The sequence below is a fragment of the Pelodiscus sinensis genome, chromosome 1 (genome assembly GCF_052426305.1).
Source record: "Pelodiscus sinensis isolate ZL-2025 chromosome 1, ASM5242630v1, whole genome shotgun sequence".
NCBI lineage: Eukaryota > Metazoa > Chordata > Testudines > Trionychidae > Pelodiscus > Pelodiscus sinensis.
The window spans coordinates 343,317,018-343,340,071 of record NC_143052.1 but is presented as its reverse complement, the minus strand read 5'-3'; the positions used below and the strand labels follow the sequence as shown (position 1 = coordinate 343,340,071).

The 23,054-nt window shown below is 45.1% G+C and overlaps 1 protein-coding gene across 5 annotated transcripts in view; it reads left to right on the top strand.

Annotated features, from left to right (window-relative positions):
• FCHSD2 (FCH and double SH3 domains 2) overlaps nt 1–23,054 on the top strand; it is a 264,319-nt gene that overhangs the window by 227,659 nt on the left and 13,606 nt on the right. For all 5 annotated transcript variants that reach the window (XM_075919548.2, XM_075919550.2, XM_075919549.2 and 2 more), the window contains 2 exons: nt 1,202–1,306; nt 16,156–16,317. In XM_075919548.2, the coding sequence (XP_075775663.1) occupies nt 1,202–1,306; nt 16,156–16,317 (267 nt within the window). The remainder of the gene's footprint in view (nt 1–1,201; nt 1,307–16,155; nt 16,318–23,054) is intronic.

Here is a 23,054-nt window from a genome sequence, read left to right as displayed (position 1 = left end):
GGTCCAGCAAGTCCAGTATTCTATCTTCCATCACTGGCCAATGCCAGGTGCCCTAGAGGGAATGAACAAATCAGGAAATCGAGTGATCCATTCCTTGTTACCTATTCCCAGCTTCTGGCAGAGGCTAGGGACAGTAACTCTGCCTATCCTGGCTAATAGCCATTAATATACCCATCCTCCATGAACGTATCTAGTTTTATTTAGTCTTTGTCTTTACAAAATCCTCTGGCAAGGAGTTCCACAGGTTGGCTATGTGAAGAAATACTTCCTTTTGTTTGTTTCCAACCAGCTACCTATTAATTTCATTTAGTGAACCCTAGTTCTTATTTACTTTTTCCACTCCAGTCATGATTTTAAAGACCTCTATCACATTCCTGCCCCTCTCTTCCAAGAGGGGGTAGTAATCTCTTCTCAATCTTACTAATCTCTCCTCATATGACAGCCTTTCCATACCTCAATCATTTTTATTGCCCCTTTCCAATTCCAGTATATCTTTTTCTGAGATATGGCAACCACATCTGCACACAGTATTCAAGATGAGGGGGTACTATCTTGAGAGTAGTTTTGTATTATCTGCACATTTTGCCACCTCATTATTCTCCAGATCATCATTCATGAATATATTGAATATGATTGGCCCCAGTACAGACCCGTTGGGGACATCACTCTCCATTCTGAAAACTGACCATTTATTCCTATCCTTTGTTTCCTTAGAGAACTGTTGTTTTATTTTTACTAGCTTTCTCTCAAGCCTCTCACCCAAAAGCATGTTGTGGTGTTGCAGTTGCTCAGACCAGATGCGCCATAATAACACAAAATATATAACCCAATCCTACCATGTCTCAACTCTTTAAATAATCACTGCAAAGTACATGGATTTTGATAGGATGGGCTTGAAATGTAAAGATTGAATGAGAAAATGAGAGTGAAGTGTCACCTGAACTGACCATAGTTGTAACATCATGATACTTTTGGATTTTGGATCTTTTTCAAAAACCAGTTTTCCTATGATATAAGTTTGCCCGTAAAGTTTGAGCTTTTTAAATGAGGTTGCATCAGTCTGCAGAGTTTTTATCCTGCAATGTAGCACAACTCATCACCCTAACATCTGAATCTGATTAATTCCATGTGTAGTCATAAATAGTGTCACAGTGTGCATGACTGTATCAAATGTAAGGCATCTTTCTCTTGTTTTTGGTAGGCACTTGAGGAGTTAGAATGCCATGGACCTGTTGTATCTGAACAAAGCCGAGCAGAACTGGAACAGAAAATAGATGAAGCCAGAGAGAGCATCCGCAAAGCTGAGGTAAGAGAGAAGTTATTCCGGCATGTTTTTTGGTTCTTTGGTGGCACATTTATTACATTAATTTAATTTGTGTCTGAAAATCCAGACTTCTAGCATCAAATGATCAGGGAATTATAAATTGAGATTTGGAATTTCTCTTAGATTTCATTTCATTTTAATCATGACATCAATTTAATGCAAGGTTTACGAAATTAGGTGAGCAATAAAAAAATGAAATAAAATCCTCCTAGTGATATGGTTTATTAAATTCGCTGTATTTTTTCCACCTGATCAAAAAGGTAGGAATTTCTGCTTCTCTTTTCTCAACTTTCATAGATGGTAAAAACCCTGAAATTTAAACTACTTCATTACATGTGAAAGAACTAGTATCGGGAAAACATTAATCATAAATCTGTCCTCAGGTTTTGGGCTCTTTGTAGCAGCTCACCATATGTTCACTTGCACTGACTGTACAACTCTGTGTGTATATTTAAATAGGAAATAACTTAAGTAATCTTTCTAGTATTTCTCTGTCTTTTGTGTTCCTCTAACATACTGTTGAAAAGGTTATAGGGGGTTATGAGATCTCCAGATTAATGAATACATTGTGAAGAAATGAGGTTGGACCTCCGTTGTCCGTCACTCTCAGGACTTGACTGGTCCTGAACCATAGAATTTCCCGGACGAAGGAAGGTTCCCTGCCACATCCCCACAGCCCACCAGCCTTCAGCACTGCCAGCTCTGGGGGTTTCCCGCTACCTCCAGCCTCAGCTGGGCTGCTTGCTGAGTTTCTGGCCCCACTGCCCTCGCTGGAATGCCTACCGGGTTGCCCACGACCTCCTGCAGGCTCCAGCCCCATGCTGCCATGGGTCTGACCCCAACCCCGCTGCTGCAGACTACCAGGGGCTGTCCAGTGCTGCTGCTGGGGGCTGGCTTTGGCCCCAGCCCCAGCTCTGGTCCCTGCGCTGCAGGCTGCTGGGGGGCTGCTAAGGGCTTGGGCTCCGGTCCCAGCTCCAAGACATCCCAAAGGCTCTGGCCCAGCTTCCGCGGGCTGCAGCTCTATGCTGCCGTGTGCTGCCCAAGGCTGCTAGGGGCAGCCGCCAGCCCCAGCCCTGGTCCTGCTGCCATGGGTTGCTGAGGGCTTGGGCTCCTGCCCTGCAGCAGCCTTTAGGCTCTGACCCCGCACTACCATGGGCTGTTACTGGCTCATTCCTACGCTGATAGCGGCTGTCCCGGACCTGATCCCAGTGCCACAGGCTTCTGGGGGCTGCTGCCAGCTCCAGCCCACTACTGGGGGCTGTTACCAGCCCTTGCCCCATCCTACTGCATCAGCCCGGCCCAGCTCCTGGATTGCCTTCTTGCACCTAGGCTACCAGGGCTCTCTGATTCAGGAACATCTGTGGTCCTGTGCCGTCATTTTTAACTAGGTGAGGTATATTGCTATAAGTTAACTTTTATGGTCACCGATTTAAAAAAATGGCAAAAGGAGGCTTTTCATATTGTCGGACAATCAAACTACTTAGTGTGATTAGGAATGCAATTTACAATTTTGGGAGGTCAGGTAGGAAAAACTTGAGTAACACGAGTTTATTCCTGTTTATGGTATGATAATTTTTATCAGCTGTTTTAAAAACAAATTGTCATGCTCTAGTCACATAAATATTTTTAAATGCTATTGTAATAGAATAACATTTTATTTTGTATAACATCATCTTACTGATTGTATCCTGAAATACTTTCATTGCATATGGAATTACATAATGATTACATATAGAAGAATAAGAATTGAGTAAAGCAAGAGAGGAAAGTTACATTTTTAGATGATGAGAAATTATAGTGATAGTAGCAGACAGAGGAAATACAGTGAAGATGAATTTTGGGGGAGAAGAGTTTTTCACCAGTGTTGTATGAATGGACAGAGGAAGTTAGTATTACATGTTTAAGAAGCAAGTTCAGCTACAGCAAATCAAATTATTTAAAAAATAAGTTAATTGTTAGTTGTATACTCAAAGCAATGGAAAGTGGTTTAAAGCTAACAATGATGTTCTCACTCTTCTGTGGGGGGGGGGGGAGGGCAGCGAAAATTTTACCTCCTGAAGACTGGAGAGCTGAAATTTGATGCAGCTATACAAATATAAGTTGCAGCAGTCAAGGTTGGAGGAGGTTAAAAGCCAAATATCAGTAGAGGTGGGATTGGGACAATTGTTACGTGGGTTATTTTGAAGAAATAATAATAGGAAGATTTACAAATGGGGGAATGTGGGAGCAGGGAATATAGTTCTGAGTTAAGGACAACATCAAGGTTCTGGACAGTGAAGACAAATGGAGGATCTGAATTGAGAAAGGAGATGAGTTATGTCTGAAGTTGTTTGCCAAAGAGAAGAGCATTCAGTGTTATTGTAACTGTCGGTCCCAGGATATTTTAGACACGAGATAGAGTAGGTTTATTAGACCAACTTCTATTGGTGAGAGATACACGCTTTCAAGCTTATACAGAGCTCTTCTTCAGGTCTGGAAAACCTTCTTAGTGACCTGTTTTAGCATGAATAATTAATGGACCAAGATCAAGTGCCCATTCACACCCTTCCAATCATGGGAAGGGAAGAAGTAGCTGGGGAGAGGAGGAGCTGTTAGTGGCTTATAGGTTGGGGGGCCACAACCCAACAGAAAATCAGTTGGGGGGCCACATACAAGTGAGAAGCAACAAAACCCAAAACAAACCCTCTCTGACATGGCCCCTGACTGAGAAGAAGAAAGACACTCCCTACATTGCCCTGGGGGGGCACAGGCGAGTAGATTTTATGCTACAGTCCCACAGTGAGGCGGCAGGGGGCCTGGAGTGCCAGCGCAGGCTCCCCAGTGCAGGGGCAGGGAGCTGAGCATTGCAGGACAAATCCAGGCAAGCTGGGGGCTGTATCCAGGCCCTGGTCCTTAGATTCCCCACCCCAGGTTAAAGATTTTTGTAATATTTATGGCTTGCATGTAATGTCACACTCTCACCAACAGAAGTTGGTCCAATAAAAGTTCTCACCCATCTTGTGTGTCAGGATGAGGGTGGTTCTTCTGAGATACTTAACTAAAATAATTTTGAGACAAATTTTGTGGTTATTTTGAGACAGAAATCGCAAATTTATTAAGCTGAGGCACAGGAAGGATTATATGCAATTGAAGGCAGAGATAAAAGGACCAAGAGGCAGAAGATATATAGAAAAGAGCCTTGGAATGAGAACTGAGTCTTTTGGTACGCTGTAGAGGAGAACAGTCTTGTCCCAGAATTGGAGCTAATTCCAGTTTTACCTCACTTTGTGAGGAACAAGTGGAGGGTAACATACACACACAATACTCTACACCAGTGGTCACAAACCAGTCAATCACGAGCCAGCTTCTCAGGAAGCGTGCATGTGCTGCTCCTCCCCTCCTCACAGCAGTGTGTGTTCTTTTTTATCTTCCCTTCTTTCCCTTTCCCACCTTCCCCCTGACCAGCCACCCACCAGCATCCTGCTATTGCCCCCTCTCTCCTGGCCAGACACATACCCTCAGTTTGCTTTTGCCCCCACTTCCCACCCAGATTCTTCACCCGCACCCCTATCCACTCACTGGCAGCTCTGTCCCACACACTGGATCCCTCATTTTTTACCCCACCCCAGAGACGGGGGGGGGGGGGGAAGGGGGCATAAAATCCACTTACCCTGGAAGAGTTAATCTGGCGCGAAGTCTTGAATCTCAGTCCTATATACCCTCCCCCTTGCCTCCATGGGGCTGGAGTGCCAGTGGAGTGAGGTGTCTCAGTTGAGGCCACATCAGTGAGTGTTGGTTTTTTTTGGAGAGGTTGTTTTTTTGCATCTCACTAGTGTGATCCCCAGCTGATTTTATTGTGGGTCAATAGCCCATGACCCAAAAAAGGATCCCCGCCCTTCCCATAAAGACAACCTTGAAACCTTTTGTGTTTGACATATTTTATATAAAAATGAAGCCAGGTGAAAAAGCCCCCAATTGGGGCCAAGCCCCCATCTCACTGCAGCATCATAACACTCCTGCACACCCCATACACTGCAACTCCGAGCCCATCATACACCCAATCCCCCTGCCTTGAGCCCTGCTTGCACCTCAATCCAAACTCCTGCACTCCCACATCCACAAGCCTGCGGCTTGTTCAGCACCCCAGCACTCTCCAGCTTGGAGCCTCCTCCCTGACCCAGCATCCCCTTCTCCAACAGCTCCTGCATCCAGATTCCCTCCCAAAGCTTGCACCTTTCACCCCTTCCCTCACCCAAATCCCTCATTCCCATCCCAGAGCCTGTGCCTCCTGTCTCAACCCAATGAGAGTGAGTAAGGGCTGGGGACAGCAAGTGATGGAGGGGGCGGGGCCTCAAGGAAGGGGTGGGGTCTCTGGGAAGGGATGGGGTAGATCTTGGCTTGCCCTGACATTTAAAAAGTGATCTTTGGTTTAAAACAGTGGTTCCCAAACTTTTTGGCATCACGCTCCCTTTTTGATTTTTGAGAAACCATCACGCCACCCTACCTCTTTTTTTACCATCATCCAACCCCTCTTTTAACAAAAAATTCAATGAATCATTTAAAATTTAAAATAAACACAAAAACTTGGTATAAAAATATTTAAAATTAAAAATAAGCACAAATAGTTTTTCTTGGCACAAAAATTTAACAAAAATGTAATTTAACATAAGAAATAGCAGAAACAAAACGAATTTAATGTGAAGGATGATGATGCATTTTCTTCACGAGTTGGGAAATCCTACGTTTGGAATGAGGGATTTGGGTGTGGGAAGGGATGAAAGGTAGGTGCAAGCTTTGGGAGGGAATTTGGGTGCAGGAGGTGGTGAAGGGGCTGCTATCTCAGGGAGGGGCCTCCAGGATGGAGAGTGTTGGGGTTAGGTGAAGGGTGGGGTGCTGAGCAAACCACGGGCTTGTGGATGTGAGGGAGCAGGAGTTCAGGTTGCGGTGTATGAGGGGCTCAGGGCAGGGGGGTTGTGAGTATGATGGGCACAGGACACAGATTTGCAGTGTGTGGATTGTGCAGTAGTGTTGTGGCAGAAGACTGAGGATGTGAGAGGCTCAGGACAGTGGGTTCCGGGGTATGATAGGCTCAAGCTTGGGGTGTGGGGAGGATGTAGAGGTGTTATGATGCTGCAGCCAGGGACGACACAAGTGAGATGCAAAAAAACAGCCCCTCCAAGCCTCACTGATGTGGCCCCAACTCAGACACCTCCCTCCCCTGGCACACCAGCTCCATGAGGGGTAATGTAAGTAGGACTGAGGTTCAAGGCCTCAGGGCAGATTAACTCTTCTGCAGTTCCAGGGTAAGTGGAGTTTGTGGGCTCCTCTACACTCTGAGGTGGGGCCAAAAATGAGGGTTCCACTGTGCAGGACAGGGACTCCAGTGTGCTAGAGAGTGGGATAGGAATACAGCTGCCATCAGGTGCCACTCATTGGTTGGCGCCCTGGGCATCTGCCCAGCTCGCCCATGCCTCCGTCCGGCCCTGTGGGGGTCCCACAGCTGCGTGCCAGGTCTAGATCTCAGGATGCACGTGCAGTGCTTTCCTCTTCCCTGAACAGCCAGCGCATTTCCTGACTTCTTGCCCCTGCTGCTTGCGTGCATGGGTGGAGTAGGAGTCCTGGGACCATGCCAGCTCCAACTGCTCAGGTAGTGCGCACCCTGCTCCTCCACTCCCCACGGCAGCGCGCGCTTCCTGAGACACTGGCTCTGGTGTGCAGCTGCGGGTCTTCCCTTCCACACACAGGGGGAAGCCAGTGCTACTTCAATTTTTCGCAGGAGGTAGTACCAGCACGGGCTCTTTCTTAGGGTGGGAGGGAATTGACGGGGTGTGGATTGCCTCAGCCCCCACCCCTTGGAATTTCTTCACGCCCCTCCCAAGGGGTCATGCCCCCCAGTTTGGGAACCAGTGATCTAGACAGTGCTTGGTAGACTTGATCTCTCGAGGTCCCTTCCAGTTCTAGTATTCTATGATTCTGTGATACACGGCTGAAAAGGAGTATTCCTTGCCACTTTTTTTAAAGTGCCCTTGAAATTCTGTTGCCCTATACTGTCACTTAGGAAAATAAGACATTCATGTTGCCTCTTTGCACTTATTCAACAAAGGGAGGAAAATATGCAAGAACTACTGTATGTTTAAAAAAAAAAAGTCGTCCAGTAGCACCTGTATGTAAAGTTCTCATTTTGACAACATTAAGGAAACTTACTGGACATTTTGTAGTTTTTAGTTCAGGTTGTGAAGATAATCTGAAGGGGATCTGGTTGTCCTTAATAGCTTTCCTTTTTTCCCCAAGACTGCATTCCTTTACCTTAATTTTTCCACTCCATTTGCCATTACTACATCTATTAATCTGTATCCTACAGATGAGTAAGAGGTAGTAAAATCTGAAGGTGTGCACTTGGATTTCCTGTTCTTTTTGTTTTCATTGACATAAAATCCTATCTCCTCAACTGTTCTGCTAGGCTACTTGATTTATTTCTTCTCACTCACTCTCCTCTCTATGTCAGACTATAGAACTTGCCACTTGAGTTGCCGTTTGTTAGATATCACCAGATAATATACTTGGTTATAAAGCTAAAAAAAAATATTTTGACCTGGAAAAGAAAATGTACATCTGTGCTATCTTTGCTCTGGTAAGAGAACAGGGACTCCACAACAGTTAATTCTATTTTCATTTATATTTTGCCTCATAATTAGTACTGTATATCTATAACTGTCAAGAGACTATTTGTATGAAATTAGATTTGATAAAGGCTCACTAGGGTGCTGTTTACTTCATTTGACTAGTTCAAGAGTTCAGTAGAGTCAAACACCACTTAAATCCATCTTAAATTGTAAATTAGAGACCACTTTTCCCTTCCTCTTATTATAGCATATTTATTAAGGTGTGATTGGAACAATTCTGTCATGCTAGCTATTCATTTGTTATAACCAGATATAATCTATTAATTATGTACCACTTATAGTTTTACTGTATCTCAAGTCATATATCTACATTTCAGTGATCATCAGACTGTTAGTTTTTTCATGTTGTATGCTATACCTTGCCACCTTACTGCTGATTTATGTGGTGGTATTCTCAGCTCATAATAATTGTGAGAAAATCTAATTCTCTCTGCTTCTGCCAAAAGAATTAAGTGGAATATGGAAATTAACAGAAAATTCAGTTTGTGAAATATCACTTGCTTCTCTTGATGGTTTTGCTAAGAAAGCTCAAGTTTAGGAGAATAGGGTGAAGTAAACAAATTGCCTGCTCAGTAAGAAATCTGTATGATCTATTGGTCTTTCCATAAGTAGATGACTGATTTGAATAACCAAAGTTACTTTCAGGAGTTTCAAATTAGCTCAGTGGGTAAAATTTTAAGGATTTTAGTTTAAGAATGATAAAGTCAGAAGTTACATCATGGTTTTATGTAGAGGTATAAATAAATCTGTAGTACTTGATCAGTGCTCCATTGTTTATTATCCTGGTCACAATATTGGGAAAACATCATTAACTATATTTGAGAATCAATAACAGCTTTCAATGATAAACTTCAGTGATGGTTTTTTGTCAATCACGTGCTTCAAGCAAGATGCTTATACCAACATATAGACAGAGATTCCAAACTCTGATAAATAATAACACTATCTTGTTGATACCCAAATTAAGAGACATGTTTCCCAGTTAGGGGAGAAGACCTTTAAGGATTTATGTGGATCAATACAAATACTATTAAAGGTTTATCAATGGACAAGCGACAGCTGAAACTTGATTTATTTCTGAAGGTTAATTTTTGTTACAGGCATAGCAGGATGATTTCAAGTTAATGGTGGCAGATAGATGGGTCTTAAAAGTTTAAAGATGCATGGAGAGAGAAGTATGTTTTGTATGAATAATGCATCTTTACTGGAATTCTAGAATTCTGTAGTTGCTTTTTTTTATTCTTTCAAAATAAGCTATTTAAAGACTTGTCACTAAGGTGTTTGGGATCCAAATGAACACTTGGTTTCCTCCAGGCCCTTTTCTTACATTATTTTAGATGGCTATTAATAAACCCATGCACTGTAACAGAATATTGTATATTATTTTGGCTGGTTATTTACAGGAAGCTGTGAAACTTATTGTTGCTGCTTTTCATTTCCTTTAATTTTGAAGCAGGAATTTGTCTTCATTTTTTGCACTATAGATCCAGAGACTGATATTTTATTCATGCAGGAACAATAAACAAACAGGATTTCTTCTTAATGTAAACATGGAGAGGAGATGAAATATAAATAAAACAATATTTTATCTTCAGTCTCATTTTTCTTTATTATATTTTCATTACTGAAGTTAAAATTAAGAAATAATCAGAAAGAGTTAGGTTGGACAAGTGGGCATGACCATACTGCTGCCTTAGCCCTGGGGATTAGGTTGGCATAGCTATGGTGCGCAGGCATGTGAATATTTCACACTCCCATTCACTTTAGCTATTGCTATCTAAATTTTAGAAGTAGACCAGGCCTAAACTGAACTAAGTCATCTTTATACTGGTATGAACATGTCCATGCTAGGTTTTGAGCCAGTATATCTATGTAGATTAAAAAATCGCATGTACAACCAACATAGTCATACCAGTACAACTTTCAAGTGTAAACCAGACCTATCCTACAAATATTCTTTAGGTTTGTCTACACAAATGTGTGTGTCCTGGAACAAAAGCTTGGGGAGTGTCCAGGCAAGCATAGTGTAGTTAAACTTGTACAGCTCAATTTAACCTAACTTGTTAAGAAATTAATTTAAGGTACATGGATATAAGTAACTTTAACTGACATAAGTTTCCCAACTAGGGATGTTAAATATAGGTTAATTGACTAATCAACTATTCGATGGATTTTCTGTCAACTAGTTGATTACAGGCAGTCCCCGGGTTACGCGGATACGACTTATGTCGGATCCGTACTTATGAACGGGGCTTTTCTTGCCCCGGAGGACGCGGGCGGCGGGACCGCCCAGACGCGCTGTGGTCCTGCCGCCCGCGTCCTCCGGGGCGAGAAAAGCTGCTCTGCGTCTCCCTGGTCTGCTGGGGGGGGGGGGGGGCGGGGGGCAGCAGACCAGGGAGACGCGGAGCAAAGCCACGGAGGACCCAGGCGGCGGGACCACCCAGACGCGCCGCGGTCCCGCCTCCCGGATCCTCCGCGGCTTTCCTCCGCATCTCCCTGGTCTGCTGGGGGGGGAGGGCCTCCAGCAGACCAGGGAGATGTGGAGCAAAGCTGCGGAGGACCCGGGCGGCGGGACCGCGGTGCAGCGGGACCGCCCAGACGCGCCACGGTCCCGCCTCCCGGGTCCTCCGTGGCTTTGCTCCGCGTCTCCCTGGTCTGCTGAGGGGCTACCTCCCCCCCCCCCCCCCCCAGCAGACCAGGGAGACGTGGAGCGAGGACGCAGGCGGCGGGACCACAGCGCGTCTGGGCGGTCCCGCTGCCCGCGTCTCACTAGCTGCGCCCCCCCCCCCCCCCCCCATCCTCCCAGCAGACCAGGCTTTTCTCGCGGTCGCCTGGGGCAGAGCAGCAGGGATGCTGCCGGTTGGTCCTGCAGCACCGCTCCTCGGCGCTACTGGACCAACCCGGCAGCACCCCAGCTGCTCTGCCCCAGGCGTCCTGATTCAGCCGCTGCTGGTCAGTTTCAGCAGCAGCTGACTTGGGGACACCTGGGGTAGAGCAGCGGGTGTGCTGCCGGGTTGGTCCCCACCGAGGTGCGGCGTTGCAGGGACCTACCCGGCAGCGCCCCAGCTGCTCTGTCTCAGGCGTCCAGATTCAGCTGCTGTTGAAACTGATCAGCGGCTGATTCCAGGAAGCCCAGGGCAGAGAAACTCTGCCTCGGGCTTCCTGTAGTCAGCCGCTGGTCAGTTTCAGCAGCGGCTGAATCTGGACGCCAGTTCCGACTTACGTACAAATTCAACTTAAGAACAAACCTACAGTCCCTATCTTGTACGTAACCCGGGGACTGCCTGTAGTTGATAAGCAGGGGAGCTGCTGCAGGATTAGCTCCTGTCAGCTCTTAATACATTTATTAAATAGGCTGGTGCACAGCAGGGGGACCCAGCACTAGCTGGGCCAGCTGATTCCCGGCTCTCACTAGTTCCCACCTGCTGCTCTTTAGCCTTTTAAATGTACTAAGAGCTGGCGGGCTTTTAAGCCGGCTCCCCCAGCACGGGCTCCTGCTACCTCTGCCGCAGCAAAGGGGGGAAGCCACTAGTCGACTATCCATAAGCTTTTGCTTCTCGGATAGTCGACTACTCACTTACATCCCTAGCCCCAACTAGGGGATTTATTGTTTTAGATAAATTAATAGTAATTCAGTCTATATGCAAGGCTTTGGATTACTGTGATTGCAGCATTGGGTGCATGCAGAAAGAAACATACAGGTATGACGTGTTCCATGTAAATGCAAGATTCACCAAATCATCTGGGAGTCCTGGGAATTCTAGATTTACTCACGTTTTACTGTTGTTTGTGCTATAGAACTTGTTAAATATTAACAAAAGTAAGACACGGGCTTCAGTCAAAATGATTTGCTGGTGTTTTAAGAGATGCTTAATCCAGTGATACATTGGAAAGGCCTATTTTACAACATGAAAAAAAAAGATTTGTGGTTCCATCTTCAGTTAGTGTGTTGGGTGCTCCTTTTTCCGTCCTCTTCTGTTGAATTCAGTGTTCTTTGAAGTTTAATAACATAGTGCATATAGTACTTAACATCTTCAATTGACTATTTTCTTAGTAAATAAACCTTAAAAAGCAAGTGGTCCTCTAGTATCTTACAGTCTAATCAAATATATATCTCTAAGGTGCTACAGAACCACTCATTGTTTTTTAATTTTTTTTTGTTTTAAGTTACAGACTAACACGGCTACCCCTCTGAGACTATTTTCTCAGTAGTAAAGTTTGAATGTGAGACTGATACCCACAATATACATTAATCATTCAGTTGATGGTTCTCTGATAACTACTCTGCTTGGTTAACTGAGAAATAGAAATTCTTCCTGGTTCAGTGGCTTTGGCCTTCTCCCATGGAAAATGTGTTTTGAACTCCTCCTGCCCCAGCCTCCAGTGTCTGCACCTAACTTCATCTTTTTGTGATTCTGCTGAGTTTCGGAATTTCTTCTAGGACCTCTGTTATATTTGTGTGTTCTTAAAAATGACTTCTCCTTTTAACAGTGTTAAATACTATGTAGTATGCTGCAATAGTTTCTTAAAACCCTATATCCCATGACAACTTCACTCACATTTAAAATAAGTTTGTTTTTTGTTTTGTTTGTTTTCTGGTTTTATTTGGGGGGGGGGTTGGGAGGGATTTTTTTTTTTTTAATAGTACAGGTTGAATGAACCTGTTAACCAGGACTTCCTCATCTGGCAACATCCAGATGTTTTAGAACTAGAGAGTCCCGTTGGAAGGCTGTTAGCTGGGCTCCCTGCAGCTAGGTTGCCTGGTGTACCACAGCTGAGCTGCTAGATACAACCCAGTGGGGGTGCTCGATGGGGCCAAGAGCCCAGCGCGCCATAGTGGGGCTGCCCAGCGCATCCAGGAGCCCAGTGCACAGGGAGCTGGGCTTGCCTGGCTTAGTGGGGAGGGGAGAGGAGGGAAGCATCCAGGAGGCCAGTGGCTGGTCCAGGGCTGGGGGTCCAGATATAACTTTCCCTGGTCTAGCAAAATCCCTCATCCAGGACCAGTCGGGTTCCAAGAGTGCCAGACCAGGTAGCTCCAACCTGTACTATAGTTTGAAACAGACAATTGTCACAGTTGCGTCTTCCAGTCAGGTAAGAATGTACACCAGAGCAACATAAAGTTCCTTCCATTGTTACATTTCTAAGAGTTATAGCTAACGTTTCTCTTAATAATGCTGCAGATTTTCTGATTTATCCTCTTTATTATGGTATAAATATTGAGGATCCAGAGGTATATCACACTAAAGCAAGATACATTATTCCAAATTCCCGTAACATTGTGAATATTTACCAGGCATATTTTTTACTAAGAATTACTACTACCTTATAGAGCAGAGGTAGGGAACCTTCTTTTAGTCAGGGGCTATTGATCCACATAAAAATCAGTCAAGGGCCACACACAAGTGAGAAGCAAAACAAAAGAAAAAACCCACACTTGCACTCAGCTAAGGTCGCCGGAGCTCTGCTGGTTCTCCAGCCCCACAGTGGGAGTGCCGGGGTGCCAAGGCTCAGGGCTTCCTCCCACCATGTGGCAAGCTGGCACTTGCTCTTCAGCCCCAGAGTGGGACACAGAGACTTGGGGCTTCCAGCCCCCAGCACAGAGACTTGCCATGGGCTGAATCAAATGAAGGAGGAGAGTGGATCCCACCCGCGGGCTCTAGGTTCCCCACCTCTGTTGTAGAGTAAGCAAGTGTTCTGATACAGTGTAACACAGATTCTTAGTACATCCAGTTGTGCTTCCACCACTGAAAAAAGAGCAGTAGGTCAACCTAATTGGTATATACTGTATAGAAGTAGCATTGTATATCAAGTCATTTAGAAGTTTTCCTGTCAGTGGCTACACAACAATATTTTTAGCTGAGTACGCAAAATTAGGAGAATTGACAGTTAAACAGGGTGACTGTTTATCAAAGTGTGCAATTCCCATTTCAAATTAGTCTAAACAGTGAACACCGAGCAGGAGAAAGTGGATCATTATCCAGAGAATTAACAGAAGGTGGAAACAAATCATTAGACCACTTTGATTTGCCAGTTCTTGTTCTCTGCTTCCCTTCCCATTGTTACTGGTGATTTACCAACATACTGTATCTGAAATAGAAACATTATCCTTTCTGATTGGTTACCTCCTGATTCATATTGAATATCAAAATATATTGCCTGGGATCACAATGAAAGAACCTGGCAAGAGAAAGTTGGGCACAACAAGCTAAGAATAAACAATACTGTGAAAGGAAATACAGGAAAAACTACAAGACAGTTAAATGAGTTTCTACTCCCACCACTTATCACTGAATCACTCTATAACCTTTGTTAAATCATAAAATCTTGGTTCTGCAGCTTCCCCAACTGTGAAATGCAAATAGGGTAGTCTGCTATGGTACTGGACTGGCAATCAGGCAACCTGGCTTCTCTGTAGAGTTCTGCCACTGACCTGCCACTGACTGTGACTATTGGCAGGTCACTTCATGTCAAGTTCCCTTTCCACCATTTATCTTATCTGTCTGATATAGTGAATTCATACAATGTGTTACACCAGGGTGTCCTGATCTCAGGTGGCGCCTCTAGGCATCTTTAGACAAGTGGTAATTCTACAGCTCTTGGAGATATAGCGTTAAATGCTAAGTAGTAGTTTACTTGTGCTGCAATCACTCCTTAAAACCCCATATGCCATGATAGTGCACTCATATAGAAAGCGGTTATCTATTTCTCCTTGCATGCTGAGCCAAACCATAGACTCTTCCAGTTTTAGATTTGAGTGAACTGCTGGAGGAAGGGTATGGGTGGTTGCTTTTCATCTTTTTAATTTGTTTCTATGAAAGGGATGTGATCAACTTGAAATTCTCAGTTTAAAAAGGGGAGTAATTTCAGGTACTGCCAATGTCTTTGAGTTCATATATCAATTTTTTTAGTCACGTCCTAATTTTAAAAATGTTTTCTCACCTTGTTCCAGTGTGAAAAGTCTGCACGAATGAGGGGGACTGTACCGTATTTTCCGGCATATAAGACGACTTTTGATGTTAAAAAACATCCCCCAAAAATCGGGGGTCGTCTTATACGCCGGGTATACAGCTTTGCGGCTTTGCAAAGCCTCGGGGGAAGCCGGCGGCGGGGCAGCCCAGGCGCACCTCGGATGCCTCGCCCCGGAGCCCCTCCGCGGCTTTGCAAAGCCTCGGGGGAAGCCGGCGGCGGGGCAGCCCAGGTGCGTCTGGGATGCCTCGCTGCCCGAGCCCCCCCGCGGCTTTCCAAAGCCTCGGGGAAGCCGGCAGCGGAGTAGCCCAGGCGTGCCTGGGCTGCCCCGCTGGCCGAGCCCCTCCGTGGTTTTGCAAAGGCTCAGGGGAAGCCGGCAGCGGGGCACCCCAGGAGCGCCTGGGCAGCCCCGCTGCCGGCGTCCTCAGAGGCTTTGCTCCCAGCGTCCCTGGTCTGGTGGAGACGGTCCCCAGCAGACCAGAGGCACGGGGAGCAAAGCCGAAGTGGCGGCGGGGTGCCGTGCTTCTGAGGCTTTGCTCTGGCAAAGCCTCAGAGGCATGGGACGCCGCCACGGCTGCGGCTTTGCTCCCGGTGCCCCGGTCTGCTGGGGACCGTCTCCAGCAGACCAGAGGCACCAGGAGCAAAGCCGGGGAGGCGGAGGGGCGCTGGGGTGCTGCCGGTTGGCCTCTTAAGGGGGGGTAGTCTTATCAGGCGAGTATAAGACGAAAACCTATTTTTTAACTAGAAAATTAGGGGGTCGTCTTATACGCCCAGTCGCCTTATACGCCGGAAAATACGGTATTTAGTATTGTATAATATTCATTTAGTATTGCTAAATGCATAAAGTAAACTTACATACAAAGTAGGGAAATATTTTTTCAATTTTTCAGTTCTGGTAATTCTAGGTTTTGCATGTAAAAATTGGTTTAAAATTTTAATTTTTTTAAGATGACACATATCCCATAAAATATACGAATAGCAGGTTTGTATAAGTGAGTGGACATGATGTTGAAAATCTATATTCCACAAAATAAGGTAAGTTGCTATTTTACATTTCTGAACATGTTTCCAAAGTGGAACTAATTTCTAAGCTTTCTATATTGTCTAATTTGTAGATTAGAAAAAGGGTGTATTTTAATTGCAAGAAGAAATTAAATCTATGTGTAAAAGAATTCAGAGAATATTTTCAATGTTTCTTTTCAGATAATTAAACTCAAAGCAGAGGCTCGTCTTGATCTTCTAAAGCAGATAGGGGTGTCTGTTGATATGTGGCTGAAGAGTGCAATGAATCAAGTGATGGAAGAACTGGAAAATGAACGTTGGGCAAGCCTTCCTGTGGTGACCAATAATGGCTCGTCACATCTGGTACTATCACCATTTTATAACCTTGATCTTTTGTTTTCCTTCCAACCTTGTCTAACGTACATCCTGGACAATGGTACATAGATCAAAATTAATGCAGGGAAAAACAGGAAGAGCGGAATTTTAGGAGGTATAGATGTTTGATAGCTAACACTAGAAATCTTCAATGTAACTTTTATGCATCTTGATTTACCTGTTGGGTGTTTTATACCTATCTCACATGGGTCTTTAAGCTTAATAAATGGTAAATGATACTCTTTGGGATAATTGGATGAAAGGGAGTATTGGTAAAATTTAGAAAACACCTAGATGATTTAAGAACCTAAATCCTGTTTTTACAAGTGACTGGAGCACTTAATCATTCCACTGACTTTCACTGAGACTTAAACTCCTATGTGCTGCACTGGTTAGGTTCCAAAGTCATTAGATACTTTTGAAGATTTTACTGTATCAGTAGTTTAGCTACAAAGCAATTAAATCAGGCCAATCCAAAAATGCAAGAATAGGTTTATATAAGATACAAGGGGGCTGTGCCCCCTGCTTGCTATGCTCGCCAAACCCTCCCCCGCCCCCCTTGACCAGGGAGGGCCCAAGGCCACGGCTCACTCAGCCCTGGCTCTTCCCCACCCCCCTGGCTGCTGGGAAGGGTCCAAGGCTGCCCCGGCTCTTCCTCTCCCCCGCTCTCCCACAGGAGGAGCCAGGGCTGTCCCAGCCCTGACTCGTCCCACCTGCCACCAGGGAGGGTCCAAGGCCACTCTGGCCCCAGCTTTCCCCTCCCCCTCCCCCTCCCCCTCCCCCTCCCCCTCCTCACCCAAGAGGCGGAGGCTGCCCCAACCCTTCCCCCGACTGCCAGGAGGGACCAGGCCAAAGCTGTGCTGTGCCTGGCTCTCTCCCCAGCCACCAGGGGTGGGTGGGAGGGTGAGGTCAGGCCAGCCCTTGCTCTCTTCCCACCCCGGCCGCCAGACAGGGCTGAGGCCACACCAGCCCTGTCTCTCCCTCTTCCCCCGCCTTGGCAGTCAGCTGGACCCAGCCGCCAGAGGGGTCAGAGTCGGGCCAAGGCCTCGCCAGTAGGGTTGCCAGATAAAATACCGAACACCCCCCCCCCAAAAAAGGGAAGAAATTCTATTGAAGGGGGGGAAGGGAGGGAGACCAAAGTTGTTAAGGGGGGGGGGGGAAAAGGAGGACTCCAAGGACTTAAGCCCCCCCCAAAAAAAACCACACAGCATGTGCCCTTTAATAGTGAGTGCAAGGGAGTGGTTGAGCACTAAGACCCAGGGAAAGCATTGCTTCCCCTAGGTCTTTTGGCCAGCAGCCTTGGGGAACCAGGTAAGCATGGGGGCTGGGGGTGTTGGGAGCTGGGGGGGGGAGGCCGGGCGCTGAGTGCTTGTAGGATTGCCAGGTGCCTGGTATTTTCACCTCCTGGCCAGGGAAAAATTCAGAGAATACCGGACATTTTAGGTGTCCGGTATTCTCTGAATTTTTTTACCGGACAGGAGGTGAAAATACCGGACTGTCCGGGTGAATACCAGACACCTGGCAACCCTACTTTCCAGGCCTGGCTCTTCCCCCCCGAGCCACTCTGGGGGGAGCTCCTGCAGGCAGCCCCAGCTCTCTCCCACCAGCCAGCTCTGCCTCTACTCCCTTCCCCACTTGCCGCGCCAGCCTCGGCTCTCCCCCCCAGCATCCGGGGGAGGGGATGGAAGGCATTCTAAGTAGGGTTGCCAGATGGTTTCAACAAAAATACCAGACACATTACATCAGAATCTATATTACATCTTACTTAGAAAACACTGGGCATTTATATTTCCTCATTTATATTTTCTCAATTTGTTTCCCGAACAGAAAGCTCAAATACTGGACTGTCCGGTTCAAAACCGGACACCTGGCAGCCCTTACTCTAAGGCCTTGCTAGGCCCCATGCTCTCCCCCCACCTGCTGAGCACTAGAGGAGGGAGGAGGAAGGCCGCAGCATAGCAGCTGTGCACTGGCGAAAGGGGAGGTGGGAGGGAAGAAGGCAGCAGGTGGGATGCAAGTGTGACAGGATGAGGTCACACTCTTGTCCTGCAGGAAAAGTTGTTTGTTTTTTTTAATAGCAAGAGAGAGAGAGAATATACATCAAATATTCCATTTTTGTGTTGTCTAAAGTTGCTTACAGAGTAGGCAAAGTAGGCCATAAAAGGCTTCCACACTTGGATGTTCAACTTTGGAGGAGATTAATTTTTTAATCTAATTCATGAAGCAGGAAAAGTTAATAATTTTCTTTTCCCCTTCACCCTGCTCAAAGAATAATGTGCTTCAAAATAAACACTGAGAAACAATTGCCTAAACTAAGAAATCCAATTTTAAAAAACAGAAAAAGCTTAAAAAAAAAAAAAAAGCATGTAATCTTATTTTTCTTACATGACAGGCAATGCTGAGCTATAACACTTGGCAGTAGAACTATCCAGTCTATTGCTCTTCATTGGTAGCAAGCAAAAATACAATTCCTAAAAGTTTAGTCAGTTTGCCTCATACAGAATGTTAGAGCATACGTATCTACTTAGCATATGACAAAACATGTAGCAATCAAAGGCTTTAACAAACTTAGTTGCAATTTGGAGGAGGTGCATTTTTAATTACAGTGGGCAGGTGCCATTGCAATTTATGGTTTCATTCAAACTTCACATTAAAGCTTTTGACAACTACTTGCACTTTGTTTCTACTGGCCTCTGTGGAGTACAGTGGGAGTGTGATGGGAAGAGCCTTTTGTAAGGGATGGCCTCATGCCTTTGATAATGGGCTTTCCTTCCCAGGCTGCCCACAAGACACAGAAGGATCTGCTCAACCACAATGCAGTATTTACACACAGCCATCTTCGTACTACCTTTTCTTGGCTCTTTTGTATCTTTACTATTTTCTTGTCACAGGTCAAGTATTCTAGTGGCAAATCATCATCAATTAGTCTCTTGGTGGATGCAGACAAATTCTGAATTTCCATCTACTTTCTTCACAAGAAGCAGATACCTAGTGAAAGGATCCTGAATTCACTTTCTCTGCATTGTGCTTTGCCTCCTAGAGAATATTGAACTTACACACCAAACTTTATTAACATTTATATTACAATCTATTTACAATCCTTTTCTCACAGCTTTGATAACCGTTAACTATTCCCAGAGTAGTTATCAGTGGTTCACAGTCATGCTGAAAGAGCGCAAGTGGGGTTCTGCAAGAATCCGTTTTGAGACTGGTTCTGTTCATAATCTTCAACAATTTACATAATGGCATACAAAGTACACACAAAGTTTCTGAATGAATACTAACTTGGGAGGGGTTGCAAGTGCTTTGGAGGATAGGGTTATAATTCCGAATGAGCTGGACAAACTAGAGAAAAGGTCTGAGGTCAATAGGATGAAATTCAACAAGGACAAATGCAAAGTACTCCACTTAAGAAGGAACAATCAGTTGCACACAAACAAAATGGGAAATGACTGTCTAAAACTGAAGAAAGAGATCTAGATGTCAGAATGGATCACAAGCTAAATATAAGTCAACACTATGACACCTATTGCAAAAAAAAAAAGCATTCTTGGATGTATTAACAGGAGTGTTGTAAGAAAGACATGAGAAGTAATTCTTTCATTCTAATCTGTGCTGGGTAGGCCTCAGCTGGAGTTCTGTGTCCAGTTCTGGGTATCACAAGCGATAGTCTGGACGCGCGGGTGTAGACATCAAAGGTATTTGTCGACCACCCAGGTAAACCTCCTGGGATGAGGTTTACCTGGGTGGTCGATAAATACCTTTGATGTCGGCAGGGGAGTGTCCAGACTATCGCGCTGAGCCGACAAACAGCTGATCAGCTGTTCGTCGGCTCAACGCGGCAGCCATGTAAATTTAAATGAAGCAGCGATTATTTAAATCGCCGCTTCATTTTACTGTGTCGGGTAGCCTAATCTACAGGCCTCTGGCGACAGAGGCATGTAGTCTAGACGTACCCTCAGGTATTTATAAAAAGTCTTCTTTTTTCCCTTTATTCCTGTAGCTAGTTTGAGCTCATTTTGTGCCTTTGCCTTTCTAATCTTGCACCTGCATTCCTGTGTTGTTTGCCTATATTCATCCTTTGTAATTTGTCCTACTTTCCATTTTTTATAGGACTCCTTTTTTACTTTTAGATCATGCAAGATCTCATGGTTAAGCCAAAGCGGTCTTTTGCCATATTTTCTATCTTTCCGGCAGCAGAATAGCTTCCTTTTGGGCTGTTAACAATGTCCCTTTGAAAAACTGCGGAATCTCCCTCATTGGAGATTTTTAAGAGCAGATTAGACCAACAGCTGTCAGAGATGGCCTAGGTGCTGCTTATTCCTGCTACGAGTGCAGGGGACTGGACTCGGTAACCGCACAAGGTGCATTCCAGTTCTATGATTCTAACTCTGTCTCTGGGGCAGGGAGTCCCATAGATGATGTTACGGTTAGAAGCTCAAGTCTCACATAACTCAGTGCCAGGTTTCAGACTTCCAAAAGTACAGGAGATTTCTCATCTGGGTTTTGGTTTAGGCCCTTTCAAGCTATAATAGACTAGAATGGCTACATTACTGTGTTTAATTGTATTTTTCCCTTCTCCTTCTACCCCGTCTCCTTCTGCTTCCTGTTGAAGAAACTGGATTCTTCTCAGTGCCTTTCCTTTATCCAATCAGATGCACAAACATTTGGCTCCATATCTAAAGCTGGTGCCAGTCCCTCACAAGCTGGCAGATGTTAGAGCGTGGGAGGATAAAATTTAATTTCCATTTTCCCCTTTTACACATACACATTCCCTTGTGTATAAAGGATTATATTGACCTTGGCAAGCCAAATGAGGACAGCCCATAGCTGGCATTTCCTAAAGCTGTTACAGACATTACTTTGCTTACAATTATAAAAATTTACTGCTCTTCTTTTCAGACTAGATGCACTTTCACTTCACTCCCTCAGAGAAGGCAGTATGTAATAAGGGCTCAACCTTCTACCTGTGCTTTGTCGTGCTTAGCTGAGCAGAATTTGTGTTCTTTGTGCCTGGTTTTGTTATGAGATCATTTGTTCATCAGAGCTCTCAACGAATTGTCTTTTAATGAGTTATAAATAAGAAAACAGCATAGCTGAAACAAGCTTGATATCTTAGTATTTATTCAAACTGATAAATAGATGTGATAGTGTAAAAAGCTTAAGGAATTAACGTCGCCTCACGTAGCCAACTGGCTGCCTTTATTGTGTAATGAAGACATGCATAGTTTGAGGACAGAATGTTAAATTATTTATTCCACTTAGATGCCAGCAAAAGCTTTAGTCGTAATTTTGTGATTTAATGCCACCTGGTACTCCTGTTTGGTACTACTGTTCGGTATCAGTGTAGCTGGGTGTCTGTTTATCCTATGAAAGAGGAAGAGAATGATGCCCAGTTTTAGTAGTCAGTTGTGACTCTCAACTCCACTGAGCTGGATAATAATCAAAACTAATGCAGAGTTTTAAAAAAAAACAAAAACCAACAAGCGTGAGTGCCCTTTCCAGGTTGCTGATTAGCTATGAACATGGAACTGATTGCTTGGATGATTGTGATGGGCTAGTGTCTTTTATCTTTCAAGTTCAAATTCAGACCATGTTATCTGATAGTTTTTCAGCAGTCTGTGTAAAATGAGCCATGATTTCAAGCCAGAGCTGTCCGTGTTACAATTGCCACTGACAGACACCTTTGCAGTGTCAGCAGAGATGTCAAAGGAGTGAATGAGTATGAAATCTAAACTCCACTCACTCCTAGAAGTTGTTCATCCAAGTCAGAGTTGTGGTTCAGTGATGTGGAAGCTTTTTCTGCTGTTGATTGAGCTTCGGCTGTTCTGAGGATAAAGAACTTTTTGTTAGTAATTTAGTCACCAGCACTAAATCTACCCAGATATATGTGTACACTGTATATAGTTAAGAGACAAGATAATTAAATTATGATGTCCTATTACTTTATCTGATTTTATTCTTGTGTTGGGTTCATTTTGTGCACTTTGGGGGTTCCTGCTGTTGATGCATTGTCATTCATTAGCAGATTTTGTGTAGAAAGAAAAGCTATATAAAGCAAACAGCTAGTTCTTCTGTATCCTGACTGTTGTTTTCTCCTCTTTGTGTTCTCTACTTTGCAAATCTATTCTATTCAAGGAATTTTTAAATAGCTGTGCTATCAGCATTAAAATGTATTTATCTTCTTTACATCATCTTCTTTATATTGGAAAACCAGGACTTGTTTTATGAACAAATTCTTCAAAACATAATATGCTACAGGTTGGATCTCCCTGGTCTGGCACCCTCGGGACCTGACCGGTCCCAGATGAGGGATTTTGCCAGACCAGGGAAGGTCATTGTTGCTGCCTCGTTCCCCCTCTTCCCCCGTAGCCATGGCCTTGCAGCAAGCCTCCCCTCCTGGCTTCCCCCTGTTGCCTACTCCTCAGTGAAGGGCTCCTGGCCCTACTGTGGTAGCTCCACTGCTGCAAGCACAGCCCCAGTACTGGGCTCCTGGCCCCACGGGGCAGCCCCCTTGCTGGGTTCCAGCTGCACCGCTGGGTGGCAACCCTGCTTCAGCTTCAGCCTCACTGGGCAGCCCCACTGCCTCCCAGCTTCATCAGGCAGCTCTGCCGAGCAGCAGCGCGCTCTTTGCTGCACTGCCAGGCATCCCCACTCCTGGGTTCCTGGCCCCATGGGGCAGCCCCTTAGTCAGGCTCCCAGCCCCACTGCCTCCTAGACTCACC